Genomic DNA, 16,993 nt, shown 5'->3' with positions numbered 1-16,993 from the left:
ACTGTTGGGAATGCATGATTGGTTTTGAAATGTGAGGACATGAGATTTGAAGGGGTCCAAGGAGGAACGATACGGTTTGGCTGTGTCCCCACCCAAATCTCATCTCAAATTATACTCCCATAATTCCCATGTGTTGTGGGAGGGACCTGGTGGGAGATAATTTGAATCACAGGGGCAGTTTCCCCCATACTGCTCTTGTGGTAGTGAATAAGTCTCACAAGATCTGATAGTTTTATCAAGGGTTTCTGCTTTTGCATCTTCCCCATTTTTCTCTTGCTGCCACCATTTAAGAAGTACCTTTCGGCTCCTACCAGGATTCTGAGGCCTCTTCAGCCATGTGGAAGTGTAAGTCCAATTAAACCTTATCAGTGGTGTGAAAATGGACTAATACAGGTATATACCCAGCAATGGGATTTCAGACTCATATGGTACTTCTATTGTTAATTTTTTAAGGAAGCCCCATATTGTTTTGCATAAGACACAGATAGAGAGACATTCTGTGCTCATGGATTGAAAGAATTAATGTTGTTGCAATGCCCATACGACTCAAAGTTATCTACAGATTCAGTGCAATCCCTATCAAAATCCCAGTGATAGTCTTTACAGAAATAGGGAAAAAAAAGTAAAATTTATATGGAACCACAAAAGACCACAAATACCCATGGCAATATCAGGAAGAACAAAGCTAAAGGTACCACACTTCCAAAATCTATTATAAAGCTGTAGTAATAGAAACACTATGGGACTAACATAGAACCAGTAATATAGACCAAAAGAACAGAGTAGAGAGCTTAGAAATAGACTCATATGCTGACAGTCAACTGATCTTTGGCAGGGATGCCAGGAACACATAGAAGTGAAAAGATAATCTCTTCAATAAATGATGTTGGAAAAACTGGATATCCAATGCAAAAAGATATAAAATTTGACCTTTCTCTCACATCATATTAAAAACAAACATAAAACTGTACAATTACTAGAAGAAAGCATATCTGAAAAAGCTTCCTGATATTGGTCTTAGCAAAAAATATATTTTGTTTATGACACCAAAAGCATAGGCAACACAAGCAAAAATAAACTGAGATTGCATCAAACTAAAAAGCTTCTACACAGCAAAAGAAACAATCAACAGACCGTAAAGCAATCTACATAATGAGTGAAAATATTTGCAAACCACATATCTGATTAGGGTTTAATACTCCAAATATATAAGAAACTGATATAACTCAACAGCAAAACAAAACAAAATAAAATACTGTTTCCAGTATGGATAAAGGACCTGATTAGGCATTTCTTAAAAGAAGACATATGTCTTAATCTGTTGTGTGTTTCTGTAACAGAATGCTTGAGTCTGAGTAGTGGATAAAGAACAGAAATGTATTTCTGAGAGGGATTAGTACTTCTGCCAGAGGCTCGTGGCAGCTCAGAAGTGTTAGCTCCTCTGTCACTTGTACACTTCAATGAAAAAACACACTGCAATGTATGGGATCTGATTTCCCTTGCAGTTGCCAGCATAGCCAAGTGTCATTGACCAGAAGTACAAGGAAGGAGAGACGGTGTGCCCTTTGGATAGATTTTGATCAATGGGAAACAGGAAATGACAAATGTGCACAGAGGCATTACTTCACCTCATCTACTCACCTCCAGCACAGCCATCTGGGGACGTTCCGGATGCCAGAGCAAGTGTACCTGCGTGAGGACACAAGTCCTTTGGTGGTTTGTCATAAAACAGAGGCCAATGCACTGATCACTCCATCCTACTAAGTCCCTGCATCACATGTCTGATCCTGCGACTGTTTGCTTCAAAGCAGAGAATGTGGAACAAGGAGAGAAGGAAAGCAGCAAGAGGTTAGTGGCCAGTGACAAAGTGCTTGGGATGGCAGATCAGAGTCCTTAATACGTGGGGTCAGTATGTCCAGTAAGGACAGCATAGAGGAATTTCTTCAGTAAAAAATTCGCTTATTTCAAATTAAGAAAGTACTTTTATTTCCATGTAAAATAAGGGAGACTAACTTTTCCAGGGGATTTTATTTCTAAAACAGTTAATTTTCTTCAGTTGAACTAAAATAGCTTCAGTAAGTACCAATTGACCCACTTTTTAACTATATATTTAGAGGTAAAATAAAATTCCTCTAATAGAAAGCTTCTCTGACTTATTCTTAGGTCATCTGCTGCTAGTTGTGAATGTGACAAGAAAGCTAGCTCATTAGTGCACTGGAGATGCTTGTGTGGGAAACTTAGAGTCCCATTTTACTTTGCTGTTTGACATTTTTCTCTCTAATGTGTAATCTACTGAGAGAAGCTAATCCTCAACTCATCCTGCTCAGTGGGAAGTGAAGAAGTTGCTAATTATCTCATCATGAATCCACAAGTGCTGCAAAATTTGGTTTGGGTGTTTGTGTAAATCATTAATAAACTAACACTCATTCCTCAATATGGTGATCTAACAGTGAAATATCTATGAATACCTGCCTTGTATTTGTATAAAACTAGGAATGCAGAGGAAAAGTTCTTTTAAATGTTTAGAAGTAGCTGGGGAACATTACTGTCACCTTTTCATGGGAGCAAACTAAAGGAAATTTCTGAGAAAAGAACTCCAGAAAAGCCGGGGAGAATGTGATGCACCAACATGAAAGACTTTTCTTTCCAAGAGGAAAGTCATCAACTGGCATAAACCAGCTCACAGACGGGTTTTCTTGAGCTTATTCAGTATTTTTTAATAAAGTGAATTAGTTGCCAAAATGTAAAAATTTTCAGGCTGGAAATAAAATGCAATCTATACTTCTGACTTTCTTTGAAAACAGGTTCCTGTAGCCCACTGGTCCCAGGTTCCAATTGGCTTCTGTTGGAGGTAGCCCGGGGGCGTGCTCTCCCCACTCCCCCCACTCCCCACCTGACTTTCTCACATTTGCTTTACGTGCTTACCACCTGAAGTCGTTTACTCAGTGTCCTCAGTTAGGAATTTCCCTATATTTAGATTGTATCTGAACTGACAGGTCTTTATCACAGGGATATTCTAGGACAGTGGTTCTCCGACTTGGCCACACACTAAAGTCATTTACGAAGCTTTAGACATTGTTATGCTCAGGCCATACCCCATGTGAACTGAACATAATTGTTAGCAGAGGAGGATATAGCACTCAGGCCTAAGTGGTTTCTTTAATTCTCTAGGTTATTTCACTATGTAGCTACATTTGAGAACAACAGTACCTGAAAACTTCCCAAATTCCTGACGTGTCCTTGCACAGAACTCAGATAACCAGGTGATATGGTTTGGATGTCCCCACGTAAATCTCACCTTTAATTGTACTTCCATAATACCCATGTGTTGTTGGAGGGACCCAGTGGGAGGTAATTTGAATCACAGGGCAGTATCCCCCGTACTGTTATCTTGGTAGTGAATAAGTCTCACAAGATTGGATGGTTTTATCAAGATAAAACCATAAGAAGTGCCTTTCACCTTCTGCTATGATTCTGAGGCCTCTCCAGCCATGCAGAACTGTAAGTCTAATTAATTAAGCTTCATTTTCTTCCTGGTCTCCAATATATTTTTATCAGCAGCATGAAAACAGACTAACACACCAGGTAACACCTTAACAAGAACTATCCAGTGGCAGATGAGATGGCATCCAAGAGGAAAGCGAAAACACAAATTGGTTAGGTCAGAAGTTTGCAGTGCTGGTTGCACATAAGAAATAACAGGAAGCTTTGACAAAAATCCATTCTGGCCACACCAACAGCTATTCTGATTTGAGTGATCTGGTTTGGTGTCCATTCATCAGTATCACTTTTAAGCTGACTAGTTTTTCTAAGAAAAAGCTAGGTTTGAAGGATCACTGTTTTAAGGAGTTCAAGACTGCAGTAAGCTGTGATCCTGCCACTGCACTATAGCCTTGGTGACAGAGCAAGACACTGTTTCAAAGAAAAAAAAATGAAAAATCACTGTTGATTTACAGAATATGCTACAGCTTAGAATGCTTAACTGAGTTACAGATACTTAATCATCTAATAACTATGAGCAAAAAGGCAACCTGGATATTGTTGAACAAGCGAGCATTATTTATTTTGTTTCACCTTTGGACTGTGTCTAGACCTGACCTTCAGCTTTCTTTGGCCTTTTAATTCCCATAAAAAGCTGTCACATCTCCAAAATTAGAGGATGAGTCTCTAATTGGCAAGGCCTACTGCATCATGTAATTTTCAACATATATTTTAAGTGCCTACCAGATGCTTCTTTCTGTCTTACTTCTCGCTCTGTCTCAAGAACCTAGCATGGAACCTGGCACCTGGCAGACTCCCAATAATTTTTGTTGAATTTAGAGTATAGCTAAAGAATTTTTTATAAATTCTAACCTGTGCCTCTAAGCTTTCCTGTTACTCCATTTTCAATATAAAATAAATACTATAACTTGTTCTCTCTTAAAACTATTTTCTAAAATTTCCAAAATGTGGTCTTGTGTCAAAAAATTATTAGTTAATTTAAACTCTGCTTAGAATTTTTCCTTTATTTATTCAAAATGCAGTATCCATTTGCCACTCAGAATGTCTTTTTGGATCTTCATTTCTGGACTTTTGCTTCTTATTTGAGGGGTCAGGACCTAAGCCACAGAGGCATTTTCTTCTTGATACTATCATCAGAAAACCTGAAGCAGCGTGAACAGGTGAGAAATAAATATGCTATCCATAGAAAAAAAGTTACCAGGAAAATGGAATAAAACAAACAAATGAAAAAACTACATACACACACATACATACAGATGGTCTCCAACTTATGAAGGTTTGCCATATGATTTTTTGTTTTTACGATGGTGCAAACAATACACATTTAGTAGAAATCATACTTTGAATTTTGAATTTTGATCTTTTCCTGGGTTAGGATAAGCTCTCGTGATTCTGAATGAGCCACAGCTTTCTGTTAGCCCATGACCACAAGGCTAAACAGCCATAAATTTTTGATTTATGATATTTTCAACTTCTGGTGGACTTATCAGGACATCACACCATTTAAAGTAGAGAAGAATCTCTCTATATATATATATATATGTATATATGTGTATATATATATCATATATATTCATATACATATGGATATATATCCCCAAATCATACATATCCATATACATATATGCATATACATATGGATACATATACCCAAATCAAAGCAGTAAAGATAAAAGTAGGAGAATGCAAACAAGTATGATGGTCAAAATGAGGACAAAATCTCATGCAAGGGATGAATTGAGAAGAAATGTTAAAAAAAAAAAAAGTAGTAGTGAGTTCCCAGTTACAGACATGAAACTTCTAAAACATAAACATACAGACAACATTTATTGTTAATTATCATCTAAGATTGATTTTATCTACTCCATAAAATTTCCCCAAATCCTACCAATCTATCATTTGGAAATGATATTCTAGCTCGCGTGTGTGAATTTTGTCTCAGATTGATGAAAGCAATAATTCTCAAGCATCCTCCAGAGTAGCCCTCCTAGTGGTAGCTACGTATAGATGTCTCCCTCTTCTGTGATTTGGGATCTGCGGCAGACTGTATTTTGAAAGATGGCCCAAAATATCTCCAATCCCATATGTTCTTCTTAAACTTTGCCACTCCATTTTTGAAAATTGGAGTCTCCTTTTCCTCTTTTTGAGTCTGGGCAGTCATGTGACTTTAACCAATAAAAGGTGATGGAGATAACTCTATGACTTCTGTGGCAAGGAAATAAAAGGCGATGTAGCTTCTACCTTCTTCTTTAAGACACTTGCCTTTGGAGCCCTGGGACGCCATGTAAGCAGGCCAACTACACTGAGGCCATTGTGTTGTAAAAAGTCCAAAGCAGTTCATGCAGAGAGATCATGTAAAGAAGGCTACATAAAGAGAGATGCTAGTTCCTCTATCCCTATAACTACATGAAACCCCAATCCAGATCTACCCAGTCACATCTTTCCAGAATTGACCAACAGAAGCTGAGCTTTAATTATAAAATAATTGTTATTTTAAGCTACTAATAAATTATGGAGTGAATTTCTAATTCTGCAATAAATAGTAAGTGGAACATATTTTTATTCTACTATTCCTTCCTTGGATATGGATGGCTCTACTTAACTAGTGGTGTGATGTGCTGGTAGATGTTTCACAGGCAGCTCCTTGGGAGGGGAAGTTCTAATCTGTAGTACTTGCTGAGTACTTTGGTGTGATTTCAAGTTATCAATGTGATGTCACTGAAAGTAGAGTTGGAAAGAGCTACGGAACATCACACCATTATGGTTTTCCACAATACAGACAAAATGGATGTAAATAGCTTCACAAGCACAGATAGTTGTAAATTATAAATTAAAATAAGAAATGATAGCTTTTATGCTGTATTATCTTTATGTTTAATATAATTTTATATATTGTAAATGTATATGATTTAATATCAAATAATATTTTTTCTAACACCTGGCTTACAAAATTACCAAGAAGTTATCTATTGGCTCCAACACATCATCGTACTTACACTTCTCTATTGCCCTGTGTGTTTCTCAGCTTCACCATAAACATCAGAACTCAGTGGGCCCATTTAAAATGACAGAGAAGTTCTCTTCTGTGTATACAGTGTCTCACATCTGCATCCAGTTTATTTAGTCCTCCAGCCTGTCTCATTGAATTCCATTGTTTCAGTGACCTTGGGCAATCTGAATTTCTACAAGCATCAAAATTATTGCTAAGAGTGATTATTAGTGTGTCCCACAAGTATCTTACATTCAACTTACAGAAAACTGAAGTCATTGTCTTCCCCATCATCCTTTCCTTTTTATATCTTTTTTTATTTTGCTGAATAGCATCACGAGACCCCTGGTCCCTGAGTGCTCTTGAATTTCACCCTTTTTCTTCTCTGTCCTCTTATTCCACTGGCTTTGTTTTCTCAACTTTCTTTACTTCTCTCCACTTGAGTTGTCACTATTATAGTCCAGGTATTGATTCTTTCTTGATAGATTATTTTAACAACTTCTCAAGCAGTCTTTTTACCTCTGGTCTTCCCTTCTTCACACTGACCTCAACGCTGCCTTTCCAAAAGGTGTGCCTGTTTGTGCAAGGCTGTGAGGGGAGGTCGTGTGTGCCACAAGCATTTTTTTCTCTATGATTCTGTTGTCCGGTGAAGGCAAATAGAAGGGTTCCCCTGGGGCACATACAGATTTATACACGTGCCTGCATATATACAGTGTCAACTCAGGTCACACACTAAGTCTAACAAATAGCCTTAATTTCCTTTTTGCTCAGTACCTATCCTACTTGTGGAATTTCATTAGAGTTCTGGTATAGGGTTCAGGTGCTTATCACTTATTTCATAGCTTTTCTCCTTCGTACCGATATTCTCTAGCTCAGGGGTGTCCAATCTTTGGGCTTCCCTGGACCACATCGGAAGAAGAAGAATGGTCTTGGACCACACATAAAATAGATTAACACTAACAATAGCTAATGAGCTAAGAAAAAAATCACCCAAAAAACTCATCATGTTTTAAGAAAGTTTACAAATTTGTATTAGGTCACATTCAAAGCTGTCTCGGGCCACATGTAAGCTGTGGGTTGGACAAGCTTGCTATAGCTAATCCAACCAATTGAAGTTGAAATCCATCTGAAAGATATTTTCTATTGTCCAGAGATTTAATTTTGCACCTTGATTGCACCATGGAATAAAACTATAAAAGTGCAGTTACAGGCACTTGATTTAATATCTAGAGAAAAAAGAATCCCTAGGGAGTTGAGTCACTTTGATCAGCCTTAATTTATAACAATGAGACCATCTGGATTTTATTTCTGTGGACATCAATTTTTTTGAAAAATCAGTTAATTTATCTGCTCTCTACTTTTGAGCTGCACCATTTCCTTTAAGTGACAGTAGCTACATTTGCAAAAATATTGGATTTTTTTTATTAACCCTAATTTATATACTCAGTATTTTAATCTTAATCCTAAAGTGTTTAGGTTCAGCACGAATTGCTGGAATGAATAAAATTCATTGGATCATAAAATAAGATAGAAAAGTTAAATGATCTGAAATACATTTTATGTGAGACTTTCATTTTTCAATAAAGCTTCAGAAAACATGCCCATATCCTACAGGAAGGAATATATTAAAGCCACATTGGAGATTTCAATAATTTCTCATGTTCATGATGGATTATTTGGATATTTATAACTGAAAGGAAATGTTTCCCATCAAAATATGCTGAATTATATTTTCTAGGGATATTTTTCCAATACAATCTCATATGGTAGACTGAAAAAAAGAGCTTTAGAAAACAATTTATCTTGAAAATAAAAACAGATTTTACTGAAATATCTTCATGTTCTTAATTCCCACATAGAGAGTTTTTCTGTTCTTTAAAATCTGGCTCAATACAGACAGCAATACATAAGAGTTGTTTTCCCTTCCCTGGCACCTGCCTACTGAATGCTATTTTGTACTTGTCAACCACGTCCAAGTGTTGTCAGCCTACCATTTGTCAAAGGCACAAATGCCACTTGCAAAGCTTTACTGCTTCACCTTAAAAAGAAAGGATGGCATTTCCACACAACTGTCATGGGACTGCTATGCCACTTTGTTTTGATTGTTTCCCATATGGAAGGGGACAGATCCTGAGCTTCGGGTAGGAAATAAATTGTGATGAATATTACTGAAATTCTGATGGTATGTGGCTTTACCAAGAACATTTATTTACTCACTCGGCCATCCTGTTTTCATAGAATGTTGACTTTAGCAGTGGTTGAAAGTAATTGAGCACTTGGTACCTTGCAAGGCCTGTGCTCAGTACTTTAAACATTATCTCACGCACGTCCCCTTACAACTGCAGGAGTCACTGATAGATTACACCCATTCTGCAGAGAAAAAAACTGAAGTTCTAATAACTTTTATGTGGCCAAGTTTTTTTTTTCTCTCTACAATTGCTATCAGCATTTAGACAGGAATATCCAGTCCTATAATCAGTAGAGAGGGCGATTTCTGACTCTATAGATAGGGTTGGACATTTAGCAAATAAAATTATAGCATGCCCAATTAGATTTAAATTTCAGATATAATTTTTTAGTATAATGTGTCTTGTGCAATATTTAGGGAATATTTGTATTAAAAGTATTCATTGTTAATTTCAAATTCAGCACTAAATAGGCATTTTGTGTCTTATCTGGAAACACTGTTTATAAAGCTAGTTCAGGCTATTAAAATTAAATCCTATTAATGTCTTATCAACCCAAACTCACTCCTATGGATACAAAGCCATTTGTAACACTCTAATCTTCCCTTCGGTCTCAGCTGGCCTGTGTAACATGTAAGACGATGCATATATCTCCACTGAGTGTCACCTGCAACCTTCCACAGGTCCCCGGCTAACTAGACCCCCCCTGTCTTCAGCTTCTAGTCCATGCATCTGCTGCATTCTCTGCAGTTTCGGTTTCTGACTCAACTGGAACCTTCCATTGACCTCTGAGGCCTTTTGCTCTCTCTGTCCTGATTACTGATGGACATTGTTTGCAACAGGCCTGTCAAGGGTTCTGAAAGTCCCCTTGGGCTGTCTGAGATACTGTTTTTATTATTTTCTCAACAGACTTAGAAAAAGTGTATTTTTTCCATGACAAATATAAAGTCTGGACACTAGTGAGGTAAAAGTGAATAAAACATGGGACTGGGGTGGAGAGAACATAACAGATTCAGTATCATCAAAATGGGAGCACGAAGAACAGTGGAGACTAGAAAGGAGAGACTTGGGCACAGGTGTGTAAATGGAAGTTTCGGGAGAGTGTTTTTGACAGTGGTAGATGAAAACACACGTCAAGTACTGCCTTCCAGTTTGTCCTTCTTTGGATACAAATATCTACGAAACCTTGAATAGGCTCTTGTTGCTGGTAGGGCCATGGCAGTGGTGAAGCAAGCAAGGCACTTAGGGCACGGTATCGAAGATTAAAAAATGACTTATAAGTATCTGGGACCTAGTGAGTTCTTTAAAAAAATGTTGATTCTCTTAAGCAACATTCTTTTAACGTTGGTTCTCTTATTGTTGGTTCTTTTAATGTTGGTTCTCTTATTTCTGTCTTGGAAATAACTGTTCATTACAATGGAGGTTAATTAAATTGAAATTATTATATGAATAAAACAGAACACGAACACCTTTGTCAAAAGCCATGTGTAATTGCATAGGAAAATGAGCACTGCCTTTGGAGCCATGAATCTTGGGTTCAAGACTTAAATTGATCACACCCTGCATCATTTATACACTTTAAATCAGCTTCATTTTCTATAAAATTATGCATGTAGAAAGCCTTTTCCTCAGAAATATTTCATTAATGATCTTGTAGTCAAGGCTGCTGATAAAAAATTGTTTTTATTTATTTATTTATTTTTTTAAGACAAAGTTACCTTCTGTTACACAGGCTGGAGTGCAGTGGCACAATCTTGGCTCACTGCAACCTTCACCTCCCAGGCTCAAGTGATTCTCATATCTCAGCTTCCCAAGTAGCTGGGTGTGTGCCACCATGCCTGACTAATTTTTGCACTTGTAGTAGAGATGGGGGTTTTTGCCACATTGGGCAGGCTGGTCTTGAACTCCTGGTCTCAAGTGGTTCATGAGCCTTGGCTTTCCAAAGTGCTGGAGTTACAGGCATAAGCCAACATGCCCAGCCCCCGCAAAAAAATGTTTAGATATCTTTATACTAAGATTTGTGACATGACTTTGGGTCAAAATTGTCACAGAAATTTGTAAGCGTCTTTTTGAAATAGATCATTCACCACAAAAATGTGATCATTAGCAACACAAACCAAGCTGAGACCAACCTGGAAGAGGAGCTAAATCACCAAGATGGCTGCAAACTCTTGAAAGCATGTTCACATTTTAAGTCTTTAAGACTAAGATGCTTTGCTGTGCATCAATAGTTTACTGATACATCATCCTTTAAGTTCTGCTTCATCTCCCATTGATTCTGAGATTTCCCTAGTTCTTCTGGGTCCAAAGTAATTTCTCCTTCTTCTAGATGTTTCTGGTATATAACATTTGCACCATCAATGGACAATTAATATGTATATTTTTAGATCCCTAATCTGTTAGCAATTGCCCTGTTTAAGAGAATCCAGTACCACTTTAATTTCATAATTCCTGGCCCATTACCTTATGCAGCTCAGGGGATATATAAATATTTATTCCTTTGATTAGTATACATTTTTGTTCAAATCTCATATAATTTTTATTATTAAAAATAAAAGTTGGTATTATATATGTTCTGAAGTACTAGTTCTTAACCATTCTGATTTAATTAAATTAGGGTGAGGCCTAGGCATTAACATCTGTTAAAATTTTCCCAAGAGTTTATGACGTATATCAAGGATTAAGAATCACTATTTTCAGGTTGGCTCAGAATGGATTAAGTCTTTAGAAGAATTATTTTTTAAGGAGTTTATTTTGCCATGTTCACGTTCACAGACTCCAGGTAGAAACCATCCCCTGCCCCTTCATAATCTGCTCAGATCTTTGTTGTTTGTTGATGTCTTTCTGCTCTAGCTGTTTTCCTTGTGTCATTCCTCTTCCCAAGAAGAGCTGTATAAACCCCTTGGTTCTCTTTACTTTAAACACAAACAAATCCTTTAAAACCAAATTTATTCATCAGAGCAAAAAGATAGCACCAAATGGAATGTTGGTATTTTTGTAAATTCTAAGTGAACAATCCATTTTAAATGATTAATTCCATTATACAGCAATTTACATCTAGTGCCAGCTAATGAAATAAATTAGTTTCAACATCGATTCAACCCTCTTCCCTTTCTCACATGCTCTCATTAGCCTCGTTGCAAATGTTTTGCTGCAATAATTTCTATGCCATACCAACTGCACATTACTGGACTGTTATTATTGATTACTGAAAATTCAGATGTAAAAAAGAGGAATTGGGCAGGGAGTTGATTACTATGATCAGTTTGAAGTTTAACGGGGAGAAGAGTCATCCACCAGATACCTATTTTTTTAATATATATTTTCTAGAGGAAATGGTAGGTTTCTGACCCATATACATTTAAAAACCCTTATATAGATGTAGGTTCTAAAACAGTTTTCAGGGATGTGGCATAGAGAATGCCTTAGTGTATGTGTGTTGCTATAACAGAATACCTGAGGCTGGGCAATTTATAAAGAAAAGAGATTGATTTGGCTCATAAGCCTGGTGACTTAAAAGTCTGAGATTGGGCAGCTGCAGCTGGCAAGAGCCTCAGGCTGCTTCCACTAATGGGAAAAGCAAAAGTAAGGGGATTGTGTGCAAAGAGATCATATGTCAAGAGAGTGAAACTAAGGAAGCCAGGCTCATTTTAGCAGCCTGCTCACAGGGGAACTAATCCACTCTCGTAAGAGCAAGAATGCACTCAACCCCTTAAGAAGGCATTAAGCTATTTATGAGGGATGCACACCAAAGACCCAACACTTCCTACAAGGCCCCATCTCTTAACACTACCACACTGGGAATCAAGTGTCAACATAAATTTTGGCAGGAACACACCACAATCAAACCATAGCAGAGGCCTTGATTTATTACATCAAATAATAATGCTACATATGATGAGTACACTTCTGTATTTATAGTACTTTTTCATCTATAATCCTGAATGATCCTCGTGAACAAATCTAAGAAATCAGAAATATAAACACTTAGCCATACTCTATTAATGAAGAAACTATAAATCAGAGGGCTTATGTAAGTGACATTTGGCTCCTTGGTGGCAGAGATGTGACCAGACTTCTCCTATCCCCAGCATCTCTAAAAGCAAGAATGAGAAACAAGGATGGCAGCTTTGGGGGAACCTAACTCATATGTTAAGTTATGCAATAGGGACAGATAATTCTATATTCTCTAATATTAAAACGGAAAATATGACCCTGGAAGCTCCATTGTATATGCCATGGTGTCAGACGTACTAATGTGTAAGGTGCACAGTGCCTGGCCCAGAGAGACACTCCAACCAACAGTATTGAATAAATAAGTCATTTCCTCTCATAAAGATACAATTTAAAACCAATTGCCACTGATGCAGCACATTATATGAAATCACACTAAACATACATTAAATGTGTCTGTAACATTCAGCAACAAGTCTCCTAGTAAAGGTCTGAGGGACTAAGGCATGAAACAGACATGTTTTGATCAGGTGAGGAGCAGTCAAAGGCTTTTAGGAGAGCAGAGCTAGAGAAATGTTGAAGCACAGTGCCTCTCAGTATTCATAAAAGCAGAATGGAAGAAAGTTGGTGCACCAGCCAGTACCCCTCAAGGAGAGATGTGACGCCAATATTTCTATTCCACTATTTCTCAGAGAGTCCTATCTCCACAGCATGCAATAGTAGAGAAAATACTGATTTTGCAATCAAAGATGAAAAATTCCTTTCATCATTATTTTAGCTGAGTGATATTGAAAACTTTAATATTTCTGAGTCTCTGTGTTTTCATTAGAAAAAAGAAAATTTTTAAACAAGTGATCAGGTCAACTAATAGATTTTTTAATCAGCCTTGAATATAATACTAAAAACTGTTTTCCGCATTTCTTCTTCTTCATCTCTTTCCTCTGGTAACTATTAAAATACTCCAATCCTCTAGGTTTTAAAGCACTTATTTTTGTGAGTGGTTAAAAATTCAGAATAAGAAATCCTACTACAGAGGGTCAAATTTTGTCTTCGTCACATGTAACTGTTATCTTGGGAAAGCAACCTAATCACTCTTTTTTCCAAGAATTCTAGAAAATCATTATTTATAAAAGGGCATCTACTAAACAGGGTTACAGTAAAACGTATATGAAAAAACATAGTAAAAGTCTCTGTGCATAACTTACTGCAAGTGCTCAGTGAGCCCTGCTGGTCCCTGCCTCGTCTTACAGGACCTTCAGCACCCATCCACCTTCACCCCATCTTGTTGACAAGGCTCTCCTTGACAGTGTGCTAGTACCATCTGTGGGATACTGCTAGTGCCCTTTTCCTGCGGCAGAGTGCCTTTATCTCTGTCTGCTAACATTCAAGTTCCCCTCAGTGCCTCTGGATGGAGCCATGTCCTCCCACTGGGCATCTTCGCTTCAGACACGCAAGCCCAGCCAGGTGTTTTCAGAGTTTTGGGGCGTTCCCAGTTGATGGTCACCCTTACAGCAGTTGGCAAGATGAAGTTGCATACTTAACCTTTCTCTGGTTTGCATAGGTAGAATAAAATAAGCTCATTTGAGCTTTAAAAGTATGGTGATGATTATATTTTAAAGTAGAAATAATTTGATTTGAAATCTAACATTCACACTTCTCTTTTGCAGATATTCTCAAAGGAAATATCAGTTCATTTCAGTATTGGTGATCTATATCAATTCATTAAGTAAGACCTGCCCAAAGTCAGATAACATATTAAATCTATTTTATTTTAAAGTAGTGGTTTTTTTTAAAACATGTTTAGCTATTCAGCGTTCTTAAGCTAAACCGATTTTGATGAGACTGGCAAAATTGCAGAAGGCAGGTATTATTGCTAACATTATATTAGTCCATCACCCTCTTGGTTAAAATGGTTTTTAAAAATTGTCTTACACCTGCTTTGTCTTTTGTTTTCAAGCACACTTCAGCATATATACACACCATCCCAAAATCCCAGAAAACTTCTGTTTTGTACCAATTTGAAAAGTACTTAATCTCTCATCTTATTTTCAGATTCCTAGCAAAGGTGGGGTTAGTGACTGGATTAGAGGAGTGCGTAGAGGATTTGTCACCTGCTTCCGTCTTTGCTCTTTTCCTTGTTAGGTGTTTGAACTTGGGTACTCAGTTGAGCCTTGCTGAGCCTCCGATCCCTGGAAACTGGCTCTGAAGCTTAGCTACTACAGCATGTGGAAGGGCCCAGCTCTCACTGCAGCCCTTAGAAAATTCAGGAAGAAAGAAGACAATAATATATTTTGGGGGAGTAGCAGCAGGATCCTGGATATTCATTTTCTTTTCTCAGTACTCAGCAATAGCCCCAAAGAAAGAATAATTTGTCACCAAATAATACAATATGAGTTAATCAGTTTTATTTCCATTTAGCTGGAATTCTAGGTACTAAAGGTATTTACACTGAATTTTCATTTGGACTAAAAACTTCAGATTGGTAGTCACCTGTGCTTTTGATGAATAAAGTTAATTTTTATGTTGTAAAGCTGCCATATTGCCTACATCTCGACAGTCCAATAGGAAAAATAATAAAAGGGAAACTTGGTGCTGAAATGTAAACTCATCCCCAAACTAAGGCTTTAACACTTAGAATCTGTGGCCACATAATGCTCTGAAATAAATGGAATTTTTGTCTCCGTAATTCTTCATTCTTCTGGTCAATGGGGGAAAAACAAGTAATTTATAAGAGAATTAGCTTTACTCACTTCATCGTAACAATGCTACCAAATGACTATTTTCACCTTCTATTTCAAACCTTTCATTATCATATATTATCTCGCCTATTCTCTTAAGGATTTACAGACAAGAATTGCAACAAATGAAGAAACTGAGATCCAAGAAGGCTAAGAGAATTACACAAGATGAGAGAATTATTAAGTGACTAGTCTTGAGCCAAATTAGGGTCCCGATTGGCCAAGGATAGTCCTATTTCACACATATTACCCCAACATAATTATTAAATGATTCCCCTTCACTCTCAAAAGAGAATTTGATTCCTTGGTCACCCTAAGTAGAACACACGTCTCCTTAGTCCCAGTCCTGTGCCCCTCCACCTCACAAAGCTGGGCTTAACTATATCTGCTCTTTCAGAAAATTAACATCCTGTCTCGGTACGTGTCTCACCCCTTTTGCCGCTTCAGCACAGAGCGGAGAAAAACTGTAGGTGAAGTCAGTGACACCTCTGCACTAATAAAGCTTCTGTTTCCCAGTCAGCTTCCTCCAGGGCAAGAGCTCCTTTTCAAATGACTATCAAGAGCATTAATTTATCAGACATCATGCTGAAGATGCCCTGAAGTTTGGTTTGTTTTTTTCTATCGTTACGTCTCCCCAGGGTTGCAGTATAGAAAAGTCTAAATTATTACTGTAATTATACAAAAAGATCAAAGAACTGGCATTAATTTCTACTTACTGGACAGTTTAATAGTTCGACTGAATTCTATTCAATCTGATATCATTATTAATAAATATCAACGCTTTTATCTAACATTCAAAGAGTTTCACTTTGTGTTTCCTTCAAAATTTGAATTTAAATTTAAACCACCTGTTCCTTTTGAACACAACAGATCACACTTACTCATCCAGCCTGAATGTTGCAAGTTGTATGTGAGATCAGTCTAGGTCTCATTAGCATCAGATTCATGAATGCACACAGCGAAGAGCTGGCAATGTGAAATGGAACCCAGCAAGCTAGGCTTCAGTTTGCTTAGTAAAATAAAGTACAATTAAATATAAAACCTCCCACATGTGGATAGCTCTTCATGGCTTTTTGTTGTTTTTGTTTTGGATTCGTTTTGTAAAGCACAGCAGCTTTGTGATATAAACAGACCAGGTGTTACCAAAAGTCTATAGATCTAGAAATGAGGTTTATTCACTTTGGTTCATTCACTCTTCTCTTTGTTTTCCTCTTCCTTTTTTCTGTCCATTGCCATGCTTCCTAGAGTTCCAGTTTGTCCATTGAGATTTTTCAGTGTTTTTCCTCATTGGACAATTTTCCCACCCTCATCACCCCAAGGTGACGAGGTCTCAAGGACTCTCCATCGGTGCAGGCTTCCCTGCAGATGACCTCCAAGTATGGCTAGGAATCCCTGAGAAGACCTCGTCCCCTACAAGTGAGGGGCTTGCCTGCAGATACACAAATACCGGTCTTGCAGTGCAGATGGGCAGGAGGCCTGCCCAGAGCCAGCCTTCTCTTGGCACTAAGAATGTCAGGTCATTACAAAATGTTGCCTCTAGCCTCACAGAGCTTACAGCCTATTTGGGAAAGTAAGCATTAAGAAAATAAATTCAAGGCCAGGCACCGTAGTTCATGCCCGTAATC

The 16,993-nt window shown here is 37.5% G+C and overlaps 1 protein-coding gene across 4 annotated transcripts in view; it reads left to right on the top strand.

Annotated features, from left to right (window-relative positions):
• Positions 1–1,663: 1,663 nt before the first annotated feature.
• LOC105728179 (UPF0764 protein C16orf89-like) overlaps positions 1,664–16,993 on the top strand; it is a 91,297-nt gene continuing 75,967 nt past the window's right edge. For 3 of the 4 annotated variants that reach the window (XM_064382218.1, XM_064382219.1, XM_064382220.1), the window contains exons 1-2: positions 1,664–1,848; positions 4,589–4,661. In XM_064382218.1, the coding sequence (XP_064238288.1) occupies positions 1,778–1,848; positions 4,589–4,661 (144 nt within the window). In that variant the 5' untranslated portion in view covers positions 1,664–1,777. Of the gene's footprint in view, positions 1,849–4,588; positions 4,662–14,772; positions 15,108–16,993 lie in introns of those variants that run through there. The other variant, XR_001109956.2, reaches the window with a different exon arrangement.

The sequence above is a fragment of the Aotus nancymaae genome, unplaced genomic scaffold, assembly GCF_030222135.1.
Source record: "Aotus nancymaae isolate 86718 unplaced genomic scaffold, 86718_ANA_hifiasm-v0.15.2.pri h1tg000029l, whole genome shotgun sequence".
NCBI classification, from domain to species: Eukaryota; Metazoa; Chordata; class Mammalia; order Primates; family Aotidae; genus Aotus; species Aotus nancymaae.
Note: the sequence above shows the minus strand (reverse complement) of the source record. Positions and strands in the feature narration are given on the sequence as shown.